A 23,681-nucleotide genomic window follows, 5' to 3' on the forward strand; every position below is an offset into this window, starting at 1 on the left:
AGGGGAGAAGGAGGGGAAAGGGAGGAAAAAGAGGAGACGAGGAAGAGGAATTGGGAGGAGGAGGCGGATTATTGATCTGGTATTGAAAAACTAGGTTCTATGGGGTGATAAAATTCAGCTATGGAGGTGCTGGAACTTTCAAGCTGGTTTTTGAGTTCATGAGGAGGGGAGAACCCCATGAGAAAAAATACATATTCTCTGCATGCGGCCCTGAGAAAAGAAAAGAAAAAAGTACAAAAAACCTCACTTTATTTTAGGGCATGTTTTGTTTTGTCCCTGCAAAAGATGTTTTCCTTTTCCTGGCTCCTTCCTCCCCCGGCCCCCTCCAAGACAAAGACCTGGAGACCACATTGGATGAAGTTCCCCGACAAGAATCCCCCTCTGTTCTGTTTTAAATGGCTACAGGCGACCTCAGCATCAACGGATCCAGTTTCAGACGCAATGCCAAGTGAGAAGATACAGACCGAAGCCGCCCTGCCGGCTGAGATTTCAATATCGAATTTACGGCTCTGAAAGAATTCAAAGGGCTTCGGTGGAAGACTTTGGACTCAAATATTCCTTGGCCCTCAACTTCTATCTTCCCGCCTTTAAAATTAAAATTAAAATAAGCAGATTCTTGGAAAAACACTGGCCGGCCAAGAGACGAAGAGCGGAGATCTGGGTCGCACCTAAATTGACCGGCAATTTAGATTTGTTTTGGTTTGGTTTGGTTCTTCACTTTCCTGCCCAATATAAATAAGCGAATTAGTTTTGTTCGCAAGTGGAAATTAATTCAGAAACTGCTGGGGAATTCTTAGCAAAAGGAGCAAAGGCTTGGAATGGTATCTGGGTCGTCCCATCGGCCACAAGGTGATCCAAATGTCACTCTTGCCACGGAGACAGCTGTGAAAACCTCAATCCCGTGATTTGAAGGGCCCGGCATTTGGAAATTGTTAATATTATGACGGTATCGCAGCCCAGGCAGGGTTGCTTTCAAATCTGATTCCTTCCTAACAGAGAGATGGAGAACTTAGGGGAAAATGAGCAGAGCACTTTTGAACTCTGCTCAAAATAGGCCATAGAGTTAAAACAATAATAATCTGGAAAATTATTTACAATCTGTCTTTTGGGCCAAGGACCATCATCATCTCAGTTATTTGTACATATGTAAAAAAAAAGATGTAGAAAAGATGTGGAGACTCTAGAAAGAGTGCAGAGAAGAGCAACAAAGAGGATTACAGGACTGGAGGCTCAAACACATGAAGAACGGTTGCAGGAACTGGGTAGGTCTAGTTGAATGAAAAGAAGCACCAGGGGAGACATGATAGCAGTCTTCCAATATCTCAGGGGTTGCCACAAAGAAGAGGGTGTCAAGCTATTCTCCAAAGCACCTGAAGGCAGAACAAGAAGCTAATCAAGGAGAGAAGCAATTTAGAACTAAGGAGAAACTTCCTGACAGTTAGAACAATTAATCAGTAGAAGAGCTTGCCTCCAGAAGTTGTGAATGCTCCAACACTGGAAGTCTTTAAGATAACCATTTGTCTGAAGTGGTGTAGGGTTTCCTACCTAAGCAGGAGGTTGGACTAGAAGACCTCCAAGGTCCCTTCCAGTTCCAGCTCTATTCCAATTGCCTGACTCAATGGTGGATTGATTGACTGTCTGACCGACTGATTGATTGATTAAAGTTGTGAATGCTCCAACAATGGAAGTTTTTAAGAAGATGTTGGAGAACCATTTGTCTGAAGTGGTGTAGGGTTTCCTGCCTAAACATGGAGCTGGACTAGAAGACCTCCAAGGTCCCTTCCAACTCTGTTATTCTATTCTATTCTATTCTATTCTATTATTTTTTTTTTAAATGCTGCTTTACAGGTAGTACTCAGCTTACAACCATTTGTTTACTGACCATCCAAAGTTACAACGGCACTGAAAAAAGTGATGTGACCGGTTACTCACACTACGACGGTTGCAGCATCCTGACGGTCACATGGATCAAAATTCGGACACTTGGCAACTGGCATGTACTTAGGATGGTTGCAGTGTCCCTGGCATCACGTGATCCTCTTTTCCAACCTTCTGCCAGGCAAAATTAATGGAAAAGCCTGATTCACTTAACAACCGTGTTACTAATTTAACCACTGTAGTGATTCACTTAACAACGGTGACAAGAAAGGTCGTAAAATGACCAAAAAAAACCCCGAACTGTCTCGCTTTGCAACAGAAACACTGGGCTCAAATTGTGGTCCGATGTCGAGAACACCTGAATGGCATTCATTGTAAAACCATCTCCTAAGTTCTCCTAGATCCTTCAAAATCAGATATAAAAATATTTGATCCAATCAAAATGATTTGGTACGTCGTGTGCAAACAGCAATCAAGCCGGTCTCCAATGTAAAAAAAATAAAAATTAAGTCATAGGTTTAAAAATGTGGAAGAACAAAAGCTGGTTGGACGAGAAAGAGGAGGAAAAGTGCCAGCTAATCTTTTCATTGATGTGGTTGGATTTATAACAGTGTTGGGTTTAATCCAAAGATGCTTTTGTCCATTTATTTATGCTTCACTGTTTGGGGGGAATAATACCTTTTTTTCTTCTCATATGGATTCCAATAAGTCCACTAAAGAGGTATCCATTCCCATGTCAAGGTAAATAAATAAACCCTAAAGAAAAAAAATACTTTGCGAAATGAGCATAGAGACGGCAATTAGACCTCCGAGCTTCAGCCTTGAGAGAGAAATTGGTGGAGCGGAGAGATTCTGGCATGCCTGGAGCTATGACCATCTAGCCAATTGGAAGAATGACAGCTTTATTGAGATGAGAGTCTGTAGAAATCAGTTTCTCTCATGGTTTCCCCAAGAGATCTTCTCTACAATCACTCGGGATCACCTCCAAGATTCCTTGGGAAAAGGAGGGTCCCAAGATAGAGAAGGCATGACCAAGGTGGAAGCTGTTCACTTTGGTCTTCTCCAGAAACAAGTATCTTCCATATCTCTTGAGCAGGGGTCTCCCAATTTGGCAACTTGAAGACATGTGGACTTCAAGACTTCATGGCAGGCTAAGGAAAGCTGGGAGTTGAAGGCCACAAGCCTTAAAGTTGCCTAGTTGGGAGACCCCTGATCTTGGGGAAAGAGAATTCCCTGCTGAAATCTCTTTCAGAAGACTAGGGGATATCACCAACTATCAGTGGGGCGGTGTGTCCTTGAACATCTTTAGTGACCAGGGGAAGGTGTGAACTAGATGTTTCTCATTGCAAGCTTCCTGGCTTCCCATTGAAGTGAATCCCCAAGGAAGAAAAGCCTGGAGAACTCCTTTCACTGGTTTCCCATCTCCCACCCCCCGATTGGGAAATTGAAACAACCAACCCAGATTTGGAAAGATGGACTGGACCAAAGATCAGTAGCATATTTTTTAAAAAGCAACACTCTATGGTGTCCAAAGCTTTCATGCACCAACAGCTGCAATAACCAAGGAAGTCAATTTCAAAACAGCAAGAAGAATTTCAAAAGAAATTGGCGCACATCTGAGGGATAAAGTTAGAAAAACAGGTGTCCTTTGAAGACTTTCCAGAACCTACAATATGAATATGTAATGTTATTTGTGTAATACAATTCTTCTTCTTCTTTTTTTAAGAAGAGTGTGACCAAAGATTGGACTTCGATCATCAATGGAGAAAGTTTTCCCCCCTCTGCTAAGTTGCTCTGCTTTGCCTGAGCAAACTCAGATTAAACAGGATGAAAATACCCAACCTTACCCGATCACTCCATTCCGTAAGGAACCAGCTCTTGGCACAGGGCCCCATGTCACAATTCTCAATGTCATTGGGCCGTAGCTTCATGTTGCACTCCTCGTCATCAACAACATCTCCAAGGTTGCTGACGCATTTCACATCCCGTGTCTTCTGGCCAACTCCACATGGAACTGAACACTAAAACAAGAACCAACTTTTGGGTCAAGCAGACACAAGAATTCATGGAGCAAAGATTGTCTTCAAACTACCCTGCTGTCACCCCAGGCAGCCAAAGGCTCATATTTTAGCCCTGCCCTTGTGATGATCCCATTACACAACCCAGGAATCCTGGTTTGCGGCGGGGGGCTATCTCAAAACTCAAGTCCTTTGGAAGACCTCAACTGCTTTTTCAAGGGTGGTCTGGTGCTGATGGAAACCTTCCATTCTTGGTTTTGCAATGGAGGCCATGGATTTCCTTTGATAATCAAAGCAAGCCAAGATCTCTCTCCATCTCGCAAGGTGGCCAGATGCTTCTCATCCCATTCAGCTTTCAAGGAAGGTTATCCTTTCAGCCTCCCTGGTCTTGTGAAGGGCCTCCTTTACCCTGTCCTAAGGACTGACTCTTCAGAAAGAGCTACCAACAATTAAGCAGTGGGTTGTGTCAATGTCACTCTAAAGCAGCCAATCTTGTTTGGCTTTGAATCGTTCCTGTTTACCGATGTCCATTCTGTCCGAATTTGCCATTCACTGCAGATCTTCAGTTGGCACGTACTTGTCCTCTCGGGCTTCTCCAAGTGTTGGCAGCGGTGCAGCTGAACCGTTAAGCTGCGGTTGGCATAGATTTGCCGGCAGAGGACTTGGCGGTGCTGCATCCCCAGGCCGCAGGATTTGCTGCATTCGGACCACTCGCCTAAATCCCAGCTAGGAAATAAGGAAATGCGACACATTGGTTGTCATTCTATAAATCTGGACTTTTACCCATAGATTTTGTGGAGTCCCTTGCACACTAGCTGAGCGCAGAAAATTGAAGCCTCTGGTGGAAAGTAGCATCATCAACACAACGGGGAGTGAATTTCTCCTCTGTTCTGACTGGGTAAATCTCAGCACAAATACACATTTTCCCTGGACTTCCCTTTTGGGAAACATGATAGGGGTCCTTGGTGGTCTCTGAGCAGATGTGTTGTTATCCAATTAGTTCACATCTTCATGGTGTTGATAATGCTCTAAGGATGATTACGATCATCAGGTACCTGAGATGTTACTTAGTTGGGTCATGAAATGTCTGGGAGAAAACTATCAAGCTCAGGAAGCACCCAGGACCCCAGGGTCATCCTTCTCCTTCTTTTCCTTCTCTCTCTCTCTCCCTCCCTCTCTCTCTCCTTTTTCTGTTCCTCCTCCTCCTCCTTGCAAACTCCCTTTTGGCACTGATGAAGTTACCTAGTTGGGTCATGAAACATCTGCAGGAAAACAATCAAGCTCAGAGAGCACAAAGGACCTCACTGTCGTCCTCCTCCTCCTCCTCCTCCTCCTCCTCCTCCTCCTCCTCCTCCTCCTCCTCCTCCTCCTCCTCTCTGCAAAACCCACTCCCTTCTAGCACTGATGCTATTATCTAGTTGGGTCATGAAACGTCTGCAAGAAAAACACCAATCTCACAGAGCACCCACTGTTCACCCCAAAGGAATAATAATAATAATAATAATAATAATAATAATAATAATAATAATAATAATAATAATAATAATAATAATAATAATAATAATAATAATATATTTATTTCTTAGCTGCACCCTCTCCCGAAGGAGCTGCAGAGATTCTCCGCATTCGATGTGGATTGGATTGTAATGTTAGCTTCTAGGCATAACTGCATTAACTAAGCCCAGGATCATAGGGCTGAAACCACAGCAGGGTCACCCCACTTCTGCCTGAAATTCCAGAGATCTTGGGGGCCACGGTCTGGTTCGGGTTCTCTTCAAAGGGCCAGGAAACCCTCAGAGGAAGCGATGGGAGGAAAGGATCAGCTGCTTACAAGGCTGGGCAAGGGAAGAGATTGCAGGGCTCCTCCTCAGGGCTGGGCTTGGAGTTGATGTCGCAGGAGCTGTCAGCCACCTCCTCGTGAGTGTTTCTGTGGACGCAGCGGAAGATGGGATATTGCGCCCCTGAAAGGAGAAAACACAGAGAAAGCAAGAAGCTGTGAAAGATCCATTTAATGACAGACACACAGGGAGTCCTGTATGGGAGGAGGCGGTTTCTTCTCCCGAGTTCAATTGAATTCACCCTGAATTCCCACAGATGCCCCCGATCAGAAACCGTAAATAAGAAGAGGGCAGAGAAAGTCAACTAAACATACGCCAGGTTAAATCAATGTAACCTACAACAAAAGAGATTCTCTCCCTCTCTCTCTCTGTCCCTACCTCTACCCCTCCCTCCTCTCTCCCTCCAACTCCCTCTTTCTCTCCTTCTACCTGTCTCTCTCCTTCTCTCCGCCCTCTCTCTCCTCTCTCCCTCCCTCTTTCTATCCCTCTCCCTCCCTCTCCCCTTCTCTCCCTCTCCCTCCTTCTCCCTCCCCCTCTCCCTCCCTCCCTCTCTCCCTCCCTCTTTCTCTCCCTCTGTCTTTCCTTCTCTCCTTCTCTCTGTCCTCTCTCCTTCCTCTCTCCTTCCTCTCTCCCTCTCCTTCTCTTTCTCTCTCTGTGTGTGTGTGTGTGTGTGTGTGTGTGTGTGTAATCCAGTTTTGTTCCCCAAAGAGACCCAACAGTCCAACAAGCAACAAAAGCATCTCTCTGAGTTTTGGCCAAGAGCTGTGAATCTGATGAAGAGAACCACTTTCAGGTCATCGTAAATTTCTCTGTAAGAGGCTAAAAAATAATAATAATGCTGCTTTGGCTGCAAGAGGCTACGAGGCTCTCCCACCCTAAACCACGGACCTTTGTTTTAAAGGAAACAACCACCACAACAAAACCTCACCCAACTGGAACCGGTTGGAGTAAGAGGGTGAGCAGACCTCTTGGATGCCGCCTGAGCAGCCTACCTCGTCAATTTCAATCGATCTCTAAGCGGGAACCAAGCGTTATTCCCAGCCCTTCTTACTCGAGGCTCCATTTAAAACAACCTTGATTGTAGTTGTGATGCTTATCTGATAAAGCTATAATTGTTTGCCCTTCTGTTATGGTCGACGGCAAAAGCGAAGGCATTTGAATTCCTCAGCAATGGAAACCTTTCCCAGACTTTGAAGAGGGATACCGTATATATTTTGTCAGAGAATTGATTTTCCTTTCACAAGGAATGGAGGGGGAAATTTTATTTAAAAAAAAATAATTTCTCACAGCAGTCCTTGGAACTGAGCCTTCTTCCTGAATTTAAACCAGAGAAGTTTCTCCGTGCTGCCAACTTCTCCAGGGCAGGAATCTGGACCAAGTTGGATTATCTCCCCAGTCAAACTATGACATGCTCTTGAACCCTGGCCAACGACAAGGAGGTTGCACTTCTCACAAGACAAGGAGGAACCTTGAAGGCTGTAGAAGCCTTCATTGTGCTGAAAGACTCTCAATGACGGAATGCAACAAGCTTGTGAGAGGAGTGTCAACTCAGAACAGTCGCAAGGAAGGCCTATTTAGATAAAGGTAAAGGTCCCCCTCTCACGTATGTGCTAGTCATTCCCGACTCTAGGGGGCGGTGCTCATCTCCATTTCAAAGCCGAAGAGCCAGCAATCTCCGAAGACGTCTCCGTGGCCATGTGGCTGGCATGACTCAACGCCAAAGGCGGATGGAATGCTGTTCCCTTCCCACCAAAGGTGGTTCCTATTTTTCTACTCAGATTTTTTACGTGCTTTCGAACTGCTAGGTTGGCAGAAGCCGGGACAAGTAACGGGAGCCCCCTCTGTTATGCGGCGCTAGGGATTCAAACCGCTGAACTGCTGGCCTTTCTGACCGACAAGCTCAGCGTCTTAGTCCACTGTGTCCCCACTAAGGCCTACTTAATTAGGTTCAAATTTGACCAGGGTTCAAATTATCCTACTTTGGACATGTGAGATGTAGACCTAATGATCTAGGAGACTGAACCCACAACTCTCAGAACTTGTCTACATGGGCAACGCTGGCTTGTGGCTCTTACAATAAGACAATAGCAGAGTTGGAAGGGACCTTGGAGGTCTTCTAGTCCACCCCCCTGCCTAGGCAGGAAACCCTATACTGTTCCAGAAAAAATGGCTATCCAACATCTTCTTAAAGACTTCCACTGTTGGGGCATTCACAACTTCTGGAGGCAACTTCTGTTCCACTGATTAATTGTTCTAATTGTCAGGAAATTTCTCCTTTCTGCTTCTCTCCTTGATGAGTTCCCACCCATTGCTTCTTGTCCTGCCCTCAGGTGCCTTGGAGAATAGTTTGACTCCCTCTTCTTTGTGGCAACTCCTGAGATATTGGAACACTGCTTGGAAGTTGCATCTTGGTCACTTATGGCCAGCTACATATTCGGGCGTTAGACCCTGGGCATCGCAGAACGAGGGAAGCTGCCTGTTCAGTGGGAGTTTTATTTTTCAGTCGTCTTAAATTCCCATGAGGTATTTCCCGAGGTTCTTTCATTCACGCTGAGGGTTGGTGGAGTTGGGAGAGAAATTCACTTCTCCAGTTGGCCCTAAGGGCTGCTTGACACGCTACGAAAAAAACCAGGCCCGATTTACTCAGAAAGGAAATGAAAAGGGAGGTTTCTGCCAAAGTCAAATGCAATATATTCAGTGGTGTATTCAACCAGGAAAGCTTTCAGCTTCCCAAAAGCTAATTTGCAATAATTTTGCTTCGAGGGCTATTTTTCTTCTCCAGAGTGAGTTTACAGAAAATACGGAAGTTTTGGCCAGCCTCCATTCTTCCTCTTACAGTTTCCTCTCTCAGCATGCAGCTTCTCTCAAAGCAGTAAATATCCCAGGGAAATCTTATTTTCATAGTCACCAACCTTCCCAGGAATGGCCAAGCGAGGAACTCCAGGGATGGGGCATGATCAGGGAGAGGAAAACCTGCCCCAAAGCCTTTAGAAGAGGCAGCTTCCTAGGCAGGGGTACCCGCACAATCGTTGGAAGCTTTCCCCCTCCCCTCCACTTTTTAAAGCGTTTTTTTTCCTGCCTATTCGCCCGAAACGGTAGAGAAAAAATGCTTTAAAAAGTGAAAAAATGGGGCCCTGCCCACCCAGTCACATGACACCCCCACACACACACATCAAGCCACACCCACAGAACCGGTGGCAAAAAAAATTAGATTTCACCACTGTTCCTAGGGTCCAAAATGTGGCAAATTCTGGCAGTTGCTTTGGATTTGGCCAATGGGGATTTAGCGTGGCTTTTTATTTCTAGGAAGGTTGCAAGACCAGGAAAAATGGGGGAGAACCCAGCCAACATGAATGGCCTGGGCTTAGAAGGGGGTTCTTCACCCCAGCTCTGAAAAAGAAAAAAAATTCTAGAAAGACCTAAACTTCAGATGGAAATACGCCAACTTTTCCAGCAAAGAATTTCTTGAAATTTGAAATTTCTCATCCTAGAGTCAACTTTCAGTAACTGAGATGATGAGGAAAAGAAAATGACAGCTGGCATCGGGAAGATTTGAAGATGTCCCAAATATTAAGAGAAGGAGAACTGACACTGTTTTGCTGCCCCAACCCGGTTGGTCTTTCGTGAAACTATAAAAACCTGGCTATGTACCCAAGCCTGGGGATCAGAATCTGCTAAGGGCCCTGTTTCTTGATCTGACTATCAATTGTTTAACTTTCTTGGCTGCTGTTTGTGTTTCTTTCCTGGCTGTTTTCATTGTTTTTCATTGTTTTAACTGTTTTAGAATTCTAGAGTCGTAAGCCACCCAGAATTACTTGGCAGAGATGGGCCGTTATGGAAGTTGAACAAATAAATGAATTTTTGAATAAATCAATGAATCAATAGCTAAATTCTTGAATAAATACACGAATCAATGAATCAATAGCTAAATTCTTGAATAAATCAATCAATGAATCAATAGCTAAATTCTTGAATAAATCAATGAATCGATAGCTAAATTCTTGAATAAATCAATGAATCAATAGCTAAATTCTTGAATAAATCAATGAATCAATAGCTAAATTCTTGAATAAATCAATGAATCAATAGCTAAATTCTTGAATAAACCAATGAATCAATGAATCAATAGCTAAATTCTCCACCTCCTCCACTTCTGGCCCTTGGCAGATGGAAGCTTTCCCTAGGTCAGATCGGTGCATTTGCCACTACATACCTTTCCCACAAGTCGCGCTGCATTCAGTCATCCCAATTTGCTTCCAGTTATGTTCCCGGCTGCGTCGCGGAGGCTGACCGGCGGGGACTTGGTTGTCTGGGACTTGGGAAGGAAACCTTCCAGGCTGACTCATCCCTGGTTGTCTCGGGTGACTGCTTGCCTCCTGATGCAAATCTTCCTCCTCATAATTCACGGTTTCTGTCACATCCAGTTGGCCATTCAATGGCTCCCCTAGGCACATGAGGTCAGTCACATCACAAGAACAAACATTTCTTTCTCGGCCCTGAGCCAGCCGGAATGCAAATGGCCCCAAGCCCTTCTGGACTTGGGGTGACCGCCTAAGTTCAGAGGTTTCTTGTAGCAGTGAACCACAAAGTGCCAGGGTGGTTTGAAAGAAGCAAAGGCCACGAACTGCTTAGAGTAAGATATTCTATTTGTCACCAGGCTGAAAAGTTGGACGTTTGTTCTTTGACCGATCTTACAATAGTGCAGAGCATTCAGTGAAAGCATTCTGGCGTGAACAAAACTGTACAACAATGGGAAACACACCAGCTAAATAGCTGGAAATTAAGAGGGAGGGGAAGAATTGGTGTGAGGGGAAAATGTGTCCTTTATTCTACCCAAAAAATTGATGAAGAGGCATTTTATGAAAATACACTGAGACTTTGAGTAGAATAAATAATCAGCTTTTTCCTCATTCTATTCCCTCCTTATTTTCCACAAATAAAATCTGTTTTATCTATAAGGATAAATTTATTTTTGCATGTAGAGAATTGTGCAGAAATGTCCAGAAAGACCACAAAATAACCTTTTCCGAAGCATTTCATTATCTAAAGGAGTGAGAGCGAAAGAGAGAAACAATCTTTGAAAAGCTAGAGAAACCACACCTGGTAGATTGAGCAGGTAGACGAGCCTCCTAAATAATGTTTTCATAAAGCTATCAACTATAGTATAGCCTTTATTGCCACTGTACGTCACATATGCAACGAAATTGGTTTTAACCTCACTGGTGCAATCCATGACAAAACACAGCATAAACAACATAAATAGCATAAAGAATAATCTCTATGCAAGTAATTGGGGGGGGGGGAGAGAGAAAGAAAAATAAAAACTAGTCATACGTTTCTGCGTGTGTGTGGAGTGATTGTGATTGTGTTTAAGAGTCTGACAACCCAAGGATAGAAACTAAGTTTGGGGAATCTTAAAAGCAACAACGACAAATGTGCTATCTATGAAGATTCTCCGTCATCCAGATGATGGTTCTCCCAAAGGGGCTTTTTCAAAAGGAACTGGACTTTCGTTGTTGTTTTTTTGTTGTTGAAGACATTTCGCTTCTCACCCAGGAATCTTCTTCCAGTTCTGACTCAATTGGAAGAAGCTTCAGAACAGAAAAAGCTTCTTGGATGAGAAGCGAAATATCTTCAAGGAAAAAAACAATGCCCAGTGGGACAAATATAATGCTTTGTTTTCAAAGATAGTTTTGCTGGATGCATCAGAGAGAACCATTTCCTGCCATTAAAAAGCTAAGGAAAAATGCCTTGTTTAAGAAGTCCCTGCCAATCAAGAGAAAGTGAAAGTCGTCAGATTGGCTGAGGAAATCACCGCACTCTTACCTGGCCGTCTCTGAAGAGGCACCTGGGAACTGATGGTGTTGGGACCTGGAATAATGTACTCATAATGTATACCTGGATTGGGCTGTTGATGAATCATCTGTGAAAGGAAAAAGAACCTCATGTTCATTGAGTTGACTCCGATGCACAAACCCAGTGGATCCCACCAGCTAGACCGGATCAGGAAAACAACTCCACAGAAAGACTTAAACTACAGGTAGAGCTCATTCATCCACAGCCACAGTTGGGACTGGAGACTTGGCTGTTAAGCAAAATGGGACATTCTAATCCCTAGTGGTGAACTTAAGGACATTCACTGCATAACAAATGTAGCTTTATTCATCTCCACATTTTTCTGTCCCCTCTCAAGCTCAGAGATAGATAGCATATAGGTTTAGTAAATAAAATAAAAAATAAATTAACGCATCAGAGACGAGGTGTCAGAACTGCCACTAAATTGCATTTAGGAATTTGCTGTGCTTTTCCATTCTGGCTTTGCTCTAATCTTGCACAACCATTTGTCTGAAGTGATGTAAGGTTTCTTGCCTAAGCAGGGGGTTGGACTAGAAGACCTCCCAGATCCCTTCCAAGTCTGTTATTCTGTTCTATACTATTCCATTCCACTCTACTCTATATTCTCTTCTCTTCTATATTCCCTTCTCTTCTACTGTATTTCACTTGACCTTTAGTAAACTATACCTTTCTTAACAAATGGAGTGAAGGATCGTTCTCACTTAAAGGTTCAAGTCGAGGCAGGTCTGACACCAGGTTATAAATACACACAGAGACACACAGACACACACGCCCAGATCTCTGACTTCCTTCTCAACATATCCAAATGGAAAATTAACCTAGAAAACTATTTCATCCATGAGTAAATGATTTCCTAACTTCTAACTGTTAAGGATGGTTCCCCTGGTCTAGTTCAATAAAGAAGTGAGATTTGATTCATACATAGACATCCAAGATTTCATTGGTTGGGCCATCTGCTAAAAAGGATTCCCCGGCAGTACTTGAGATCTCATTGGGTCGTTTATAGACGAACATCGTTCCTCCTCCTTCGTATCTCCCAGGTCGATCAATTGCCCAGTTCCCATTGATAATAGCACGTCCTGATCGACTCCGTAGTGCTGCAGAAATAATGAGAAGAAAACAATGAATGAAAGAAAAAGAAAGTGAAGTATTGAAGACAGTAATAATTAACTACAAAGCAGACAGTTATGGCAGTGATGAATGTCCCATTGGGAGACCTGGAAGAGCAAATTAGTAGTAGGTGGTCATGGAGAAAATCCATCTCTGTTGTTGTGAGAATTCAACAATGACGTAATTATGAGCCACAGTATTTCAGGCAGAGTAGATGCTTGACTTTAGTAAGAATAACCTTTCAAGTATCTGCTTCTTGTCCTTAATACTACTATCATCCCTTGTGAACTGTCCATGGTACTGACACGTTACCCTTCCTACCGTTTTTTTTAGCTTTGCCTTCTTCTGTCCTACAAGACTAGATGCAACTATTTCTTGGATGGAAGGTGCTTACAAGGATAGGCAAATCTATTGGACTGATTTTGCCCAGGATCTCAATTTTTTCCTTTTATAAATGCCTCCACTTAACTTTGCACAACTTTACATATTTCCCTTCTTATGAGCTTATGGATCTCACAATGTATGCTCATTCATCAATGATGAGTCATTGATGAAATTTCTCCTTTTCATCCCAGAGATTTCAGATGGTGATAGGACAGCTACATACGTATATGGACCACGGATGATCTTTTCCTCATTGTCATAGCTGAACCCGGAATCAGAAAAAGATAAAATTGAAGCACAACTATAGTGGGAAAAGGTTATCTGGTACAACAGGTACTATGCAAGGAAAATGTTTTGAGTCTAACACTTATCACCTCTCAGTAAAACTATAAATATTTGTGCTTGAAGGTCTTAAAAGTTTTTCTCAATTAATATTTCTAAGGCCACAATCACTTCTTAGTGAAAGTTGAAATAAATATTTGGGCATTTCTGGTGATAAACTGAATCTCTGGAAGATAAGATTGTGAACAAAAGCTCCCTTCTATATATCTCAGCCCCTGGCATGGGGAAAACAGCATCTTTCATCTGTAGGATAAACCCATATCCACATTTCTTGTTTCTTCTAACTTTATGTTAGGAAAAAAGGAATAGCATATTGTCCAGGGCAGGAATTATCATCCGCAAATTGCCAGTTATATTTAGTGCAGCGGCAAACTTTTAAAATTGATGCTAGAAATATAAAGTGGGGTTGTATGCATATGGAGCTAGGATTCAAAAGTTAACAATGAAATTTTGCAGAGATATTCTGTATCTGAAAGTCTACAGTGTATGTCAAAATCTGGTTGCATAGCCACCACAATTTAAGCTTGTCAATAACAATCAGCAAATGGTTCTCTTCAAATATTTGGACCTGATGTTCATTTGAGACTGACTTAAGTGGGGAAAGAGTGGGAGGAAATCAGGATTTCTCATGTCAAATAGCAAATGAGAAGGTCCCCAGATTCCACCAGAAACATAACTACCTCTAAGTCCTTTTCACCTCCCATCCTTCATTTTCTTTTTTTCTGAGATCTCCCTGCATCACTCAGCCTGCAACTTTCCCTTTGCTTATTCATTCCAAAATTCCAACCTTCATTCCATCTGAATCACAAGATGATGTTTCCCAGAAAGGCAGGTCTTGATACATAAAGTAGCATGAAAACTATTGAATCGTGCAATCTCGGAATCGTGCAAGCTAGGGTATTTCATCGTCTTTATGGAAGCCAAAATTGGACTTGGTTAAAAGCAGGATAGGAAGATTATTGATACCTTTGAACTTGGACCAAAGACTCCTGACAGCCAAGGAAACCAATTCCCCACTTTTGCTCTGGCTCATTTTTAAATCCTCTGAGCCACACAGAAAAAAAAGTGAAATATTCTATAATTAATAGAATTGCAGGAGCACAGAATTCTTTCACTGTTAGTCATTCTCTCCCAGCACTGCATTGCAGTCTTCCTGCCTTTAGGCTAAAATATTCTTGCTTATTTGGGCAAATATATTTGTTTATCTATTTTTTAAAAAGTTTGAAAGCTTTTTTTAAACCGCCATTGCATTCTGTATTGTGTTGTAGTCTGGCTGTGTTGCATCGTGAATTTTTGGGGAATATGGAGACCTTTAACTTGGACTCAACCCGCAAACCCCAACCCAAGCTGTGGTCTGAACGTGACCCCAACATTCTTCAAGTTACGGACAAAGTTCGGGTGTTTCCCCCCCCCCGATATCTGCACTTTTCAGAATTTGGGGACTACACAAAAGAAATGCTTGCAATACGGAGACAAATAAGGTGTTGAAAGCTTGGCAAGGCAGGGGCAACAAATGCCACAGAGAAGGGCTTTGTCCCTTAGCAGATTAAATTATCATCAGATTCTTTCTTGTTGCTTAAACACTGGCTTTCCGATGACCAAACCAGCAGGACATTTCTGAAAACTTAGCCTTCATCACCAATTCTTGGAAAACCAGCTGATTTCTTGAGAAATGCAGTGTCTGCATTGTTTGGAAATGGGCTTGAGAGAGAGTGGGGGGCGGAGAGAGAGGGAGAGAGAGGGAGAGATTATTTTATATTCCCTTTATGAATGGGAAGCTGCCAAGGAGGGAGGGGGTGGGAAGTGACATTTGAACAGCATGAGAACTATTCAAGGGGCAGACCATTGTCTGTCTGGAGCACTGAGTGATAAAACAGCTAAACCCCCGCAGGATGGAGAATTCCCATTTCACACTGTTCAAATGAAAACCCTTGATGGGTTTTTATGCTGGGGAGAAGGGGAAATGTTGAACAACATATTCGCTGTTCCCTGTCACAGCAGTAACTATGCTGGGGGGGCGGGGGGAAACGGGCCAAATTTCCAAATTGTGAACCAGAATTGCAATTAGGAAGGAGACAGGTTGGATGCGTAGAACAGGGCAGCTCCATCCCTGCTCTTCAAAGAAGTCTTAGTCCTGTTCTGACAACACCTGATTTCTGAGCATCAAGAAATGCATGGAAAGGCACCATAAAAACATTGGAAGGGAAGAAGACTTATTTTAAGGAGGACTCCTATGCAGACTGAGGCATATGGATGTAATTTCTGATTTGGTCCCTTAATCCAACTAAACTCACAGGCTGCGCTGGGACAGAGGCACTTGGCTGCTGCCTCTCCAACTCTAAAACATGTTCTGAGTTTCTGTCTTTAAAAATATTTGCAAAGAAAAATGTCTTGTTTCACTGAATGGAATGCAATCCATTCTTAGAGTTTCTGGGAGTTTCTTCTGAGAGCTGCTTGAGAGAACCAGCTCGAAAATAGGATAATGGTTTTCTTGGAAAATGTACAACTGACCAGCCCAGGAGAAAACTGAACCTGGGTGAAGTCATCAAAGAAGGAGAAGGAAGAGGAAGTGGAGAAGACAGTTCTGTTGACACATCACTCTATCTTAGGTCAACCCTTGCAACCTCCAAGAAATAACAGGACATTTGGAGGTAGGAGGAGATTGTTCTGGCCTAGGCTTCCCGAGATCATGAAGCCGACTCCTCCTCGTCCCGATAAAACCTCTTTTATTTATTTTAAAGGGAATTCCTCTCCAGCAAAGTCCCGGCCAACCGTCTTTCAAGAGATTTTACAACTACAGACCTCTATCAGGCTTGGAGAGTTGCCAGGCCGAAATCTTCCAAACACCATGCTGTAGCAGCAATTCCTTGGCAAGAAGTCAGGAACAGATCTTCACCCTCATGAACTGAACTAATTGTCTCCTGCAAAATTTCTCTCCCCTTTCGCTCCTCTTTATTCCCTATGGGAGGGGCCTTTCACTGTCCACCTGTGGCCTTACTCCCAAGTCGGTGAACTCCTTGTTCCTTAACTTCTCCTGACAGCTCTGCACATGGGCCCATCGGGAACAGGCTCCAGCTGTTCTTCTGCCCCACTGATATTCAACTCTGAAGGCAGCAGATAACTATCGGACAGCCCTGGCCCCTCTCTGCCTCCGATGCAGAGCACTCATAAGAGCCTTCCCAAGACTCCAGGCCCATCTTCCTCCCCAACCTCCTCACTGTCCGAGTCTGCCAACAGCTCCGCTGGCCACTGGCCAGCCACAACAAAGATATCACTTGTATACCTTCTCTCTGGGTTCTACAGATGTATGGTGGTTCCTATTCTGAGACCCACAGTTCAACCCAGATAGAGGGTACCAGACAGGGGAAAGCTGTCCCTGAGCATCACTGAAGTTTCAGGTTGTCTAGAAAATACCATGGACCAGAAGGAGGCCATAGGGATCATCTTTAAAAAAAAGCTAACTGGAAATGTGTCAGGACTCAATGGCTGCATTTAGGGAAAGCCAAATGGTCAAATCCAATTAAATGCAGCTCTATTTTTAAACTGTAATCAAGCCGCTCAAAAAGCTAACAGGAGGATTTATTAATTGAACTCTTTATCCGTAGGATGCAATATTATTTCTCCTGCAAAGTTTCTCGAAAGGGGGGGAAAAGCCTCTTAATCTCAAATCAGCCGCCTTGCCTCGTTACATAATTCAAGGGAAGAGCTTAAGAAATTCAAAAGAAGGATTAAAGTGGTTGTTTTTTTTAATGGAGAATGTGAGGAGTCACAGTAAGGCTGGGCACAGCCAAAGTGGGACTTAGCACACAAATTACGAGTCGAGTTGGCACATCCATGATGCCCTCGTAAAGTACCTTCTAACCGCTTGCCAAATTGCAGAATCAGAGAAAATGATTTATTATTATTATTCCTTCAGGGTAGTTTTTTTTTAACTGTTCCTGACCTGTACAGGAATTATAATCAAGTTTTCAGATTCAGGAATTGGCTGGCAAAAACTTCGATAATATAGATATTGCTTGCAATATTTAGAATTCCTTCAAAGTTTTGAGAGCTATAAAGTTTCTCTCATGTCACAGTGTTTCTGGACCATAAACTTCTTTTCCTTCTCCATGGATCTCCACTGTTTCCAAATCTATTTCTTTGGACTCTAATCTGAGTATAGTTTTTGCCATATTCTGAAGAGACTGGACTTAGTCCGCTTATTCTCAGCAGGACCATAGCATGGTGCCAGACCACAAGGGTTTGAAATCGGTCTGCTGATTTTCAGACAGCTTCAAACAAATCACTCCAGAAGTCTCACTCAAGACTCAAATGACCAGACTCAAATTGTCCTGCTTCAGAGACATTAAGTGAAGATCAGAAAGGCGGTAATACTGGGAAAGGTGAAGGAAAGAGAAAAAGGGGATGACTAATAGCCAGATGGATGGACAGTAGCTATGGGCAGAAGAACTGAAGGACAAGGTTGGGGCAATGAGTCCTAGGGAAAATCAATTTATTGGGTTAGAATAGAATAGAATAGAATAGAATAGAATAGAATAGAATAGAATAGAACAGAATAGGATTCTTGATTGGCCAAGTGTGAATGGACACACAAGGAATTTGTCTTTAATGCAGATGCTCTCAGTGTACATAAAAAGACAAGATACATTCGTCAAGAATCCTAAGGTACAGCACTTAATGATAGCCATAGGGTACAAATAAGCAATCAGGAAACAATATAAATCGTATAGGATACAAGCAACAAAGTTACACCCTGCAGTCATAAGTTGGAGGAGATGGGTGATAGGAACGATGAGAAGACTAATAGTAATAGTAATGCAGCCTTAGTGAATAGTTTGACAGTGGTGAGGGAATTATTTGTTTAGCAGAGTGATGGTGATTGGGGGAAAAATGTTCTTGTGTCTAGTTGTCTTGGTGTGCAGTGCCCTATAGCGTCATTTTGAGGGTAGGAGTTGAAACAATTTATGTCCAGGATATGATGGGTCTGTAGATATTTTCACGGCCCTCTTTTTGACTCATGCAGTGTGCAGGTCCTCAATGGAAGGCAGGTTGGTAACCATTGTTTTTTCTGCAGTTGTAATTATCCGTTGAAGTCTCTGTCTGTCTTGTTGGGTTGCAGAGCCAAACCAGACAGTTATGGAGGTGCAGAGGACAGACTCAAACATTCCGCTGTAGAATCAGCAGCTCCTTGGGCAGTTTGAGCTTCCTGAGTTGGCGCAGAAAGAACATTCTTTGTTGTGCTTTTTTGGTGACGTTTTTGATGTTAAGTGTTCATTTTAGGTCTTGAGATACGATAGAATCTAGAAATTTGAAGGTCTCTACTTACAAACTGACAGTGACTGAATGGCACAGACCAATCAATCATTAGAGAATCAGATCTTGAGAACCCACAGCAAACTCACTAATGTATCCCCTTCCTCCCAACACAATATCTAAGCTGCTTCCAATATGAAGCATTGCTCTCATTCCACTACTTATTGATCAGTAATCAAGACAGATGGCTTCCAGGCCCAGATCTTGACATCAAAACAAACACAAGCTAATGTTTTGTCAAGACCTAAGTCAATATTAACTGTAGGGTTCAGATTTCTCTGGGAGAGTTTTAACCTGATTGTCATTTTCATCGCTTTGAGCTTGGCACAAGATGCCCCGAATTCCATCACATTAATAGTAAAAAATGAGATCAATTGTTTGTGCAAATAAAGGCAGGGCCTTCTGCAAGCTTTTATGAAGCATTTCAGCTCTTTCTGGTAATAAAGCATGGAATTTCTCAGACCGAGAGAACAAAACCTGCCAGGTTCTGTTGCAGAAGGAAAGGCTGAAGAGGGAGAGGTTAAAATTACCAACTAATGGCCTGCCTGATTAAAGGTTCCAGGGGACAAAAGGGGGTTCCCGAAAACTGATCTTTTAATCATGTTGGCAATTTCTGAAGAAGTGAGATAAGGGAAGAATGGTGAATAAAATTTGAGAATACACAAGCTGGGTTTTTAACTGTTCTTCTCCCTCAAAACTCAGGAAACTGTCTTTAATTGACCTCTCTAACCCAACATTGTAAATTTGTTGGCAGAAGTTCTCCAATTATTTGTTACAGGAAGAATGCACAGAAAGAAATCCATGTTCACAGTTTAGAAACATCCCTGTTTTCCCACATAACCCAAATCTGATTTAGATTAAGAGAGCTGATATGAATTAAGAAATCTCAAAGAAATCTGATATGAATTAAGAGTCTCACTGGATCAAATCAACACAGTCCACCCTAAATATTTTGGGATGAAACAAGAAAGCACAGCCTCTATGTTCAAAACGCATGTTGGCTGCAGGAGTTCATTGGGATGCTACATACACTCTCACACAAACCAATAACACAACTCCTGTTTCTTTTTCCCCAATACAGTACATTCTTCACCCAGCAGAAATAACTTTAGCTTACAGTTCAATCATATGCAGTTGAGTCATTTTTCTGCACCCATTGTAGCACTGGGGACAAGTAAGGAAGCTTGGTTTGGCTCCCTATTTGAGCTTTATTGCTACACAAAAAAACAGGGGGTCAAAAATGGAATCTGTTGGCCGAGTAGATCAACAATAAAGTTTCTCTGGTTAAGGTCTGGATGAGGAGTTGCTCAAAACTTTGGTGAAACCCTAAATACCATTCTAATTTCAGTTTTTGTTCTACAAATGAATAGAGGATGGGGGGAGATGACCTACAGCAGCTAGTTAGGTTGGGCCTTTCAGATCCAAACTGAAAGAGTTTGATGGGACAAAGTATTGGAGATGACCCTTTGTTGGGCCATTTGCTATCTTTATCCTTTCAGAATAACAGAATAACAAGTTGGAAGGGACCTTGGAGGTTTTAACAGATTAACAGAGTTGGAAGGGACCTTGTAGGTCATCTAGTCCAACCCCCTGCCCAAGCAGGAGACCCTACACCATTTCTGACAGATGGCAGTCCAATCTCTTCTTGAAAGCCTCCAAGGATGAAGCTCCCACAACTTCCGAAGGCAACTTCTGTACCACGGGTTGATGGTTCTCACTGTCAGAAATCTCTCCTTGTTTCCAGGTTGAATCTCTCCTTGATCAGTTTCCATCCATTGTTCCTTGTCTGGCCTTCGGGTGCTTTGGAAAATAATTTGACTCCCTCCTCTCTGTGCAGCCCCTCAAATATTGGGAATATTGCTATCATGTCCCCCCTGGTCCTCCTAGTCAAACAACCTCTTCAAGGTGACATTTCAAGGGAAATATTTCAAAACGGAGAAGGAAGACCGGGATAAACATGGCAAAGTGTTCAACAGACGCCCGCTGTAAGAGTTAATCATGATGCGATGCCGGCTCCCACCCAAGACAGAAATAAAACTCTAGGCTTTTTCCAAACGCATTCTTTACACAGCAGAAATAACTTCAGCTTGCACATTAATCAAATTTGTGGGCTTTTTCCCACCATCATTTTTAATGCCGGCTCCTTAGCATGTGTTAAGCGAATAATTCTTCCAAATACCAAACCTCACTCATGTCAGGCCTCAATAGGACTCAACTAAAAATATTAATAGCTTTTCACACCATTCTTTTCCTTGGTTTTTTCCTTCTTTCAACAGCAGTATCAAAAAAAATCCTTCCTTCCTTCCTTCCAGGAAGGAAGAAAGGAAGAGGGGGGAGGTGATAGAGAGGAAGGAAGGAAGGAAGGAAGGAAGGAAGGAAGGAAGGAAGGAAGGAAGGAGGAGAAGAGGGGGAGGTGATAGAGAGGAAGGAAAGGAGAGGCAGGGGAGGGAGGGAAGGAAGGAGAAAGGGGTGGAGGAGAAGATGGAGGAAAAGGTGAAGATGGTAGAGAGAAAGGAAGGAAGGAATCAAAGTAGATGTTTTATTTATCTGCAGCACAAACTACTTAACATGTACTTTGTATGCTACAAAGAGAGTTTGATTAACTAGTAGTTAAGGCACCTAGTTAGAAACCAGGAGATGGGGAGTTTTATTTCTTCCTGAGACACAAATCCAGCAGAATGCCCTTGGGCCAGTGACTGTCTCATTGTCAGGGTTCCAAATAGCGTCCAAATGTAAATCAGAGTCCAAAATATTGCTCAAAGTTCCAATTTATTACGAGAGCCACATTGGCACATCTGGAAAAACCAGAATCTGAAAGCTTCCTGGTTTTTCTGACCCAATTGAAAGTTCAAGATATTGCCCCCACACCCACAAATCCATCACATGCTCCAATCTCCCCCTGCCATGCTGGCAGTTCCACCCATCCAGTTCCGGTGAGGTTTAGAGGTGCAAAGACAAAGGATGACCTTGGCTTTCTAGAAAGAATTTTGTTATGGCTACATACATCTAACTCCGTACAATTCCCCCTCCCATTTTCCCCACAATAGAGAATGCATAGTAGAATAATAGAAACTGTGGTAGGCCAAAGATCCAAAAGCAAAGATGGCTGCAGGCCCAACATTTATATTTATTTCTTTGGTAAAACTATTCCACTTTTATGGCATTTTACAAATAACTCAAGACGGTGAACATATCCAACACAGCTTTCTCCTTCTATTTTTCCCACAACAACAACAATGTGAGGAGGGCTGGGCTGAGGAGAGAGAGAGAGAGAGAGAGAGAGAGAGAGACAGACAGACAGACAGACAGACAGACAGAGACAGACAGAGAGATGGAGAGAGAGGGAACTCAATGAAGATTGTTTTGCACGTGTGCAGAACAGAAAATCAAGATGGCGCCGCCGAGGATAGAACCGGTACGGTCACGTGTCTGCCGGAGTTACTACCTATTCAGCTGAACCGGACTGAATAGGAAGGAACCCACCTCTGGTTTGGAGGTGATGGTTCTTGGAATCCTTATTAGACTGAAAAGCAACCCGTTCAATCAGGAGGCTCTGTTATCCTTTAGGAATGCCAGAAGTGGTTGTCTTCGCTTCAGTGGGTCGTGTGCTTAGATGCAATCCGAGAACCAGAATGGCGCAATGTCTACCTCATGGAACTGGATCATGCTTGTTTCTAGCCCTGCTGTCTAGCCTTTCCCCCCACCGTTATGCCTTCCAGATGTGAGGGATTTTATCACCCCGAATCCTCAGCCAGCGTCAAGGAGGTTGGGCAAGGCAATCTGGAGGTCTTCAACCACAATTTCTGATTCCACCAAGCCATCAATCCATGTCCCTCCATTATCTTGCACTCTGACGGTCTTTATCAAAACCAGTGTTGTTTTAAATAATGTCTTCCTGCTACACTGAATCTCAAGGAGGGAGATTTATTAGCCAGATCAGAATCCACTAGTACTGTGAGATGCTTTCTGCCAAGCCGGGTCAATTCCTCTTTTTCTCCCAAGCAGTGTGGTGCAGTTGAATAGTTCCAGATCTAGGAGGAGGCCCCGAACTATTCAAGGCAAGGCCCCAGAGATGAAGGCCAGGGCCAGAAATCTTGTACAAACTTCAAGGATCTCTGAACTCATCACATATTTTTTTTTGCACAATACACTACGCAAAATCTCTCCCTTACATCTTTGGCCAAGTCTGATGAGCAGTTGTGTTTGGATAACTGATCAACCCTGGGAAATCAAATATGATCGATATTTTTATTTGCTTAGGTCAAATGTGTGTTTTTCTTTAATTTGTCCTAAGTGCAAGGATTCTTCCTTTGGCGTCATCTCTCTTGCAGCTCATGGGTTTTCTAAAGCAGGGCTCCAACCTTGGCAACTTTAAGACTTGTGGACTTCAACTCCCAGAGTTCCTCAGCCAGCAAAGCTTCAACTCTGGGAGTTAAAGTCCACAAGTCTTAAAGTTGCCAAGATTGGAGACCCCTGGTCTAAACCAAATTTACTTCCAGAAGTAGATAAGTTACTATCACAAGGAGTTCCTGGTACAAACCAACCTACGTGCTCAAGTCAAGAGATCTTATAGTTCCATTCTGGTCAAATGCTTCTCCAGTCTATTTTTGAAAACCTCCAGTGATGCAGCATCCTGGAGGAAACTTCTGTTCCACTGAATAATTGTTCTTGCTGTTGGAAAATTTCTCCTTTGGTTGGATCCTTCTTTAACAAGCTTCCACCCCTAACTCCTTTTTCCTGTCCTCTGGTGCTTTGGAGAATGAGTGAACTTCCTCTTCCCCATGACAACCCCTCAAGTACTGGAGGACAGTTATCATGTCCCCCACAATTCTTCTCTTTGACAGGAACAGCACCTTGCAAGGACCAAAGAATGACTTAAAATAATGCTCTCAAATCTATTTATGACTCAACAGCAGAGATGTCCCATAACACCTGTTGACAC

The 23,681-nt window shown here is 43.1% G+C and overlaps 1 protein-coding gene across 7 annotated transcripts in view; it reads right to left on the reverse strand.

Annotated features, from left to right (window-relative positions):
* Positions 1-23,681, reverse strand: part of THSD4 (thrombospondin type 1 domain containing 4) — a 145,771-nt gene that overhangs the window by 15,599 nt on the left and 106,491 nt on the right. For all 7 annotated transcript variants that reach the window (XM_081964693.1, XM_081964692.1, XM_081964694.1 and 4 more), the window contains 6 exons: positions 12,512-12,687; positions 11,561-11,657; positions 9,948-10,178; positions 5,728-5,857; positions 4,418-4,622; positions 3,726-3,899 (listed from right to left, as the gene is read on the reverse strand). In XM_081964693.1, coding sequence (XP_081820819.1) covers positions 3,726-3,899; positions 4,418-4,622; positions 5,728-5,857; positions 9,948-10,178; positions 11,561-11,657; positions 12,512-12,687 — 1,013 coding nt within the window. The remainder of the gene's footprint in view (positions 1-3,725; positions 3,900-4,417; positions 4,623-5,727; positions 5,858-9,947; positions 10,179-11,560; positions 11,658-12,511; positions 12,688-23,681) is intronic.

This window comes from Natrix helvetica (assembly GCF_964273705.1).
Source record: "Natrix helvetica genome assembly, chromosome: 12".
Taxonomy (NCBI): Eukaryota; Metazoa; Chordata; class Lepidosauria; order Squamata; family Natricidae; genus Natrix; species Natrix helvetica.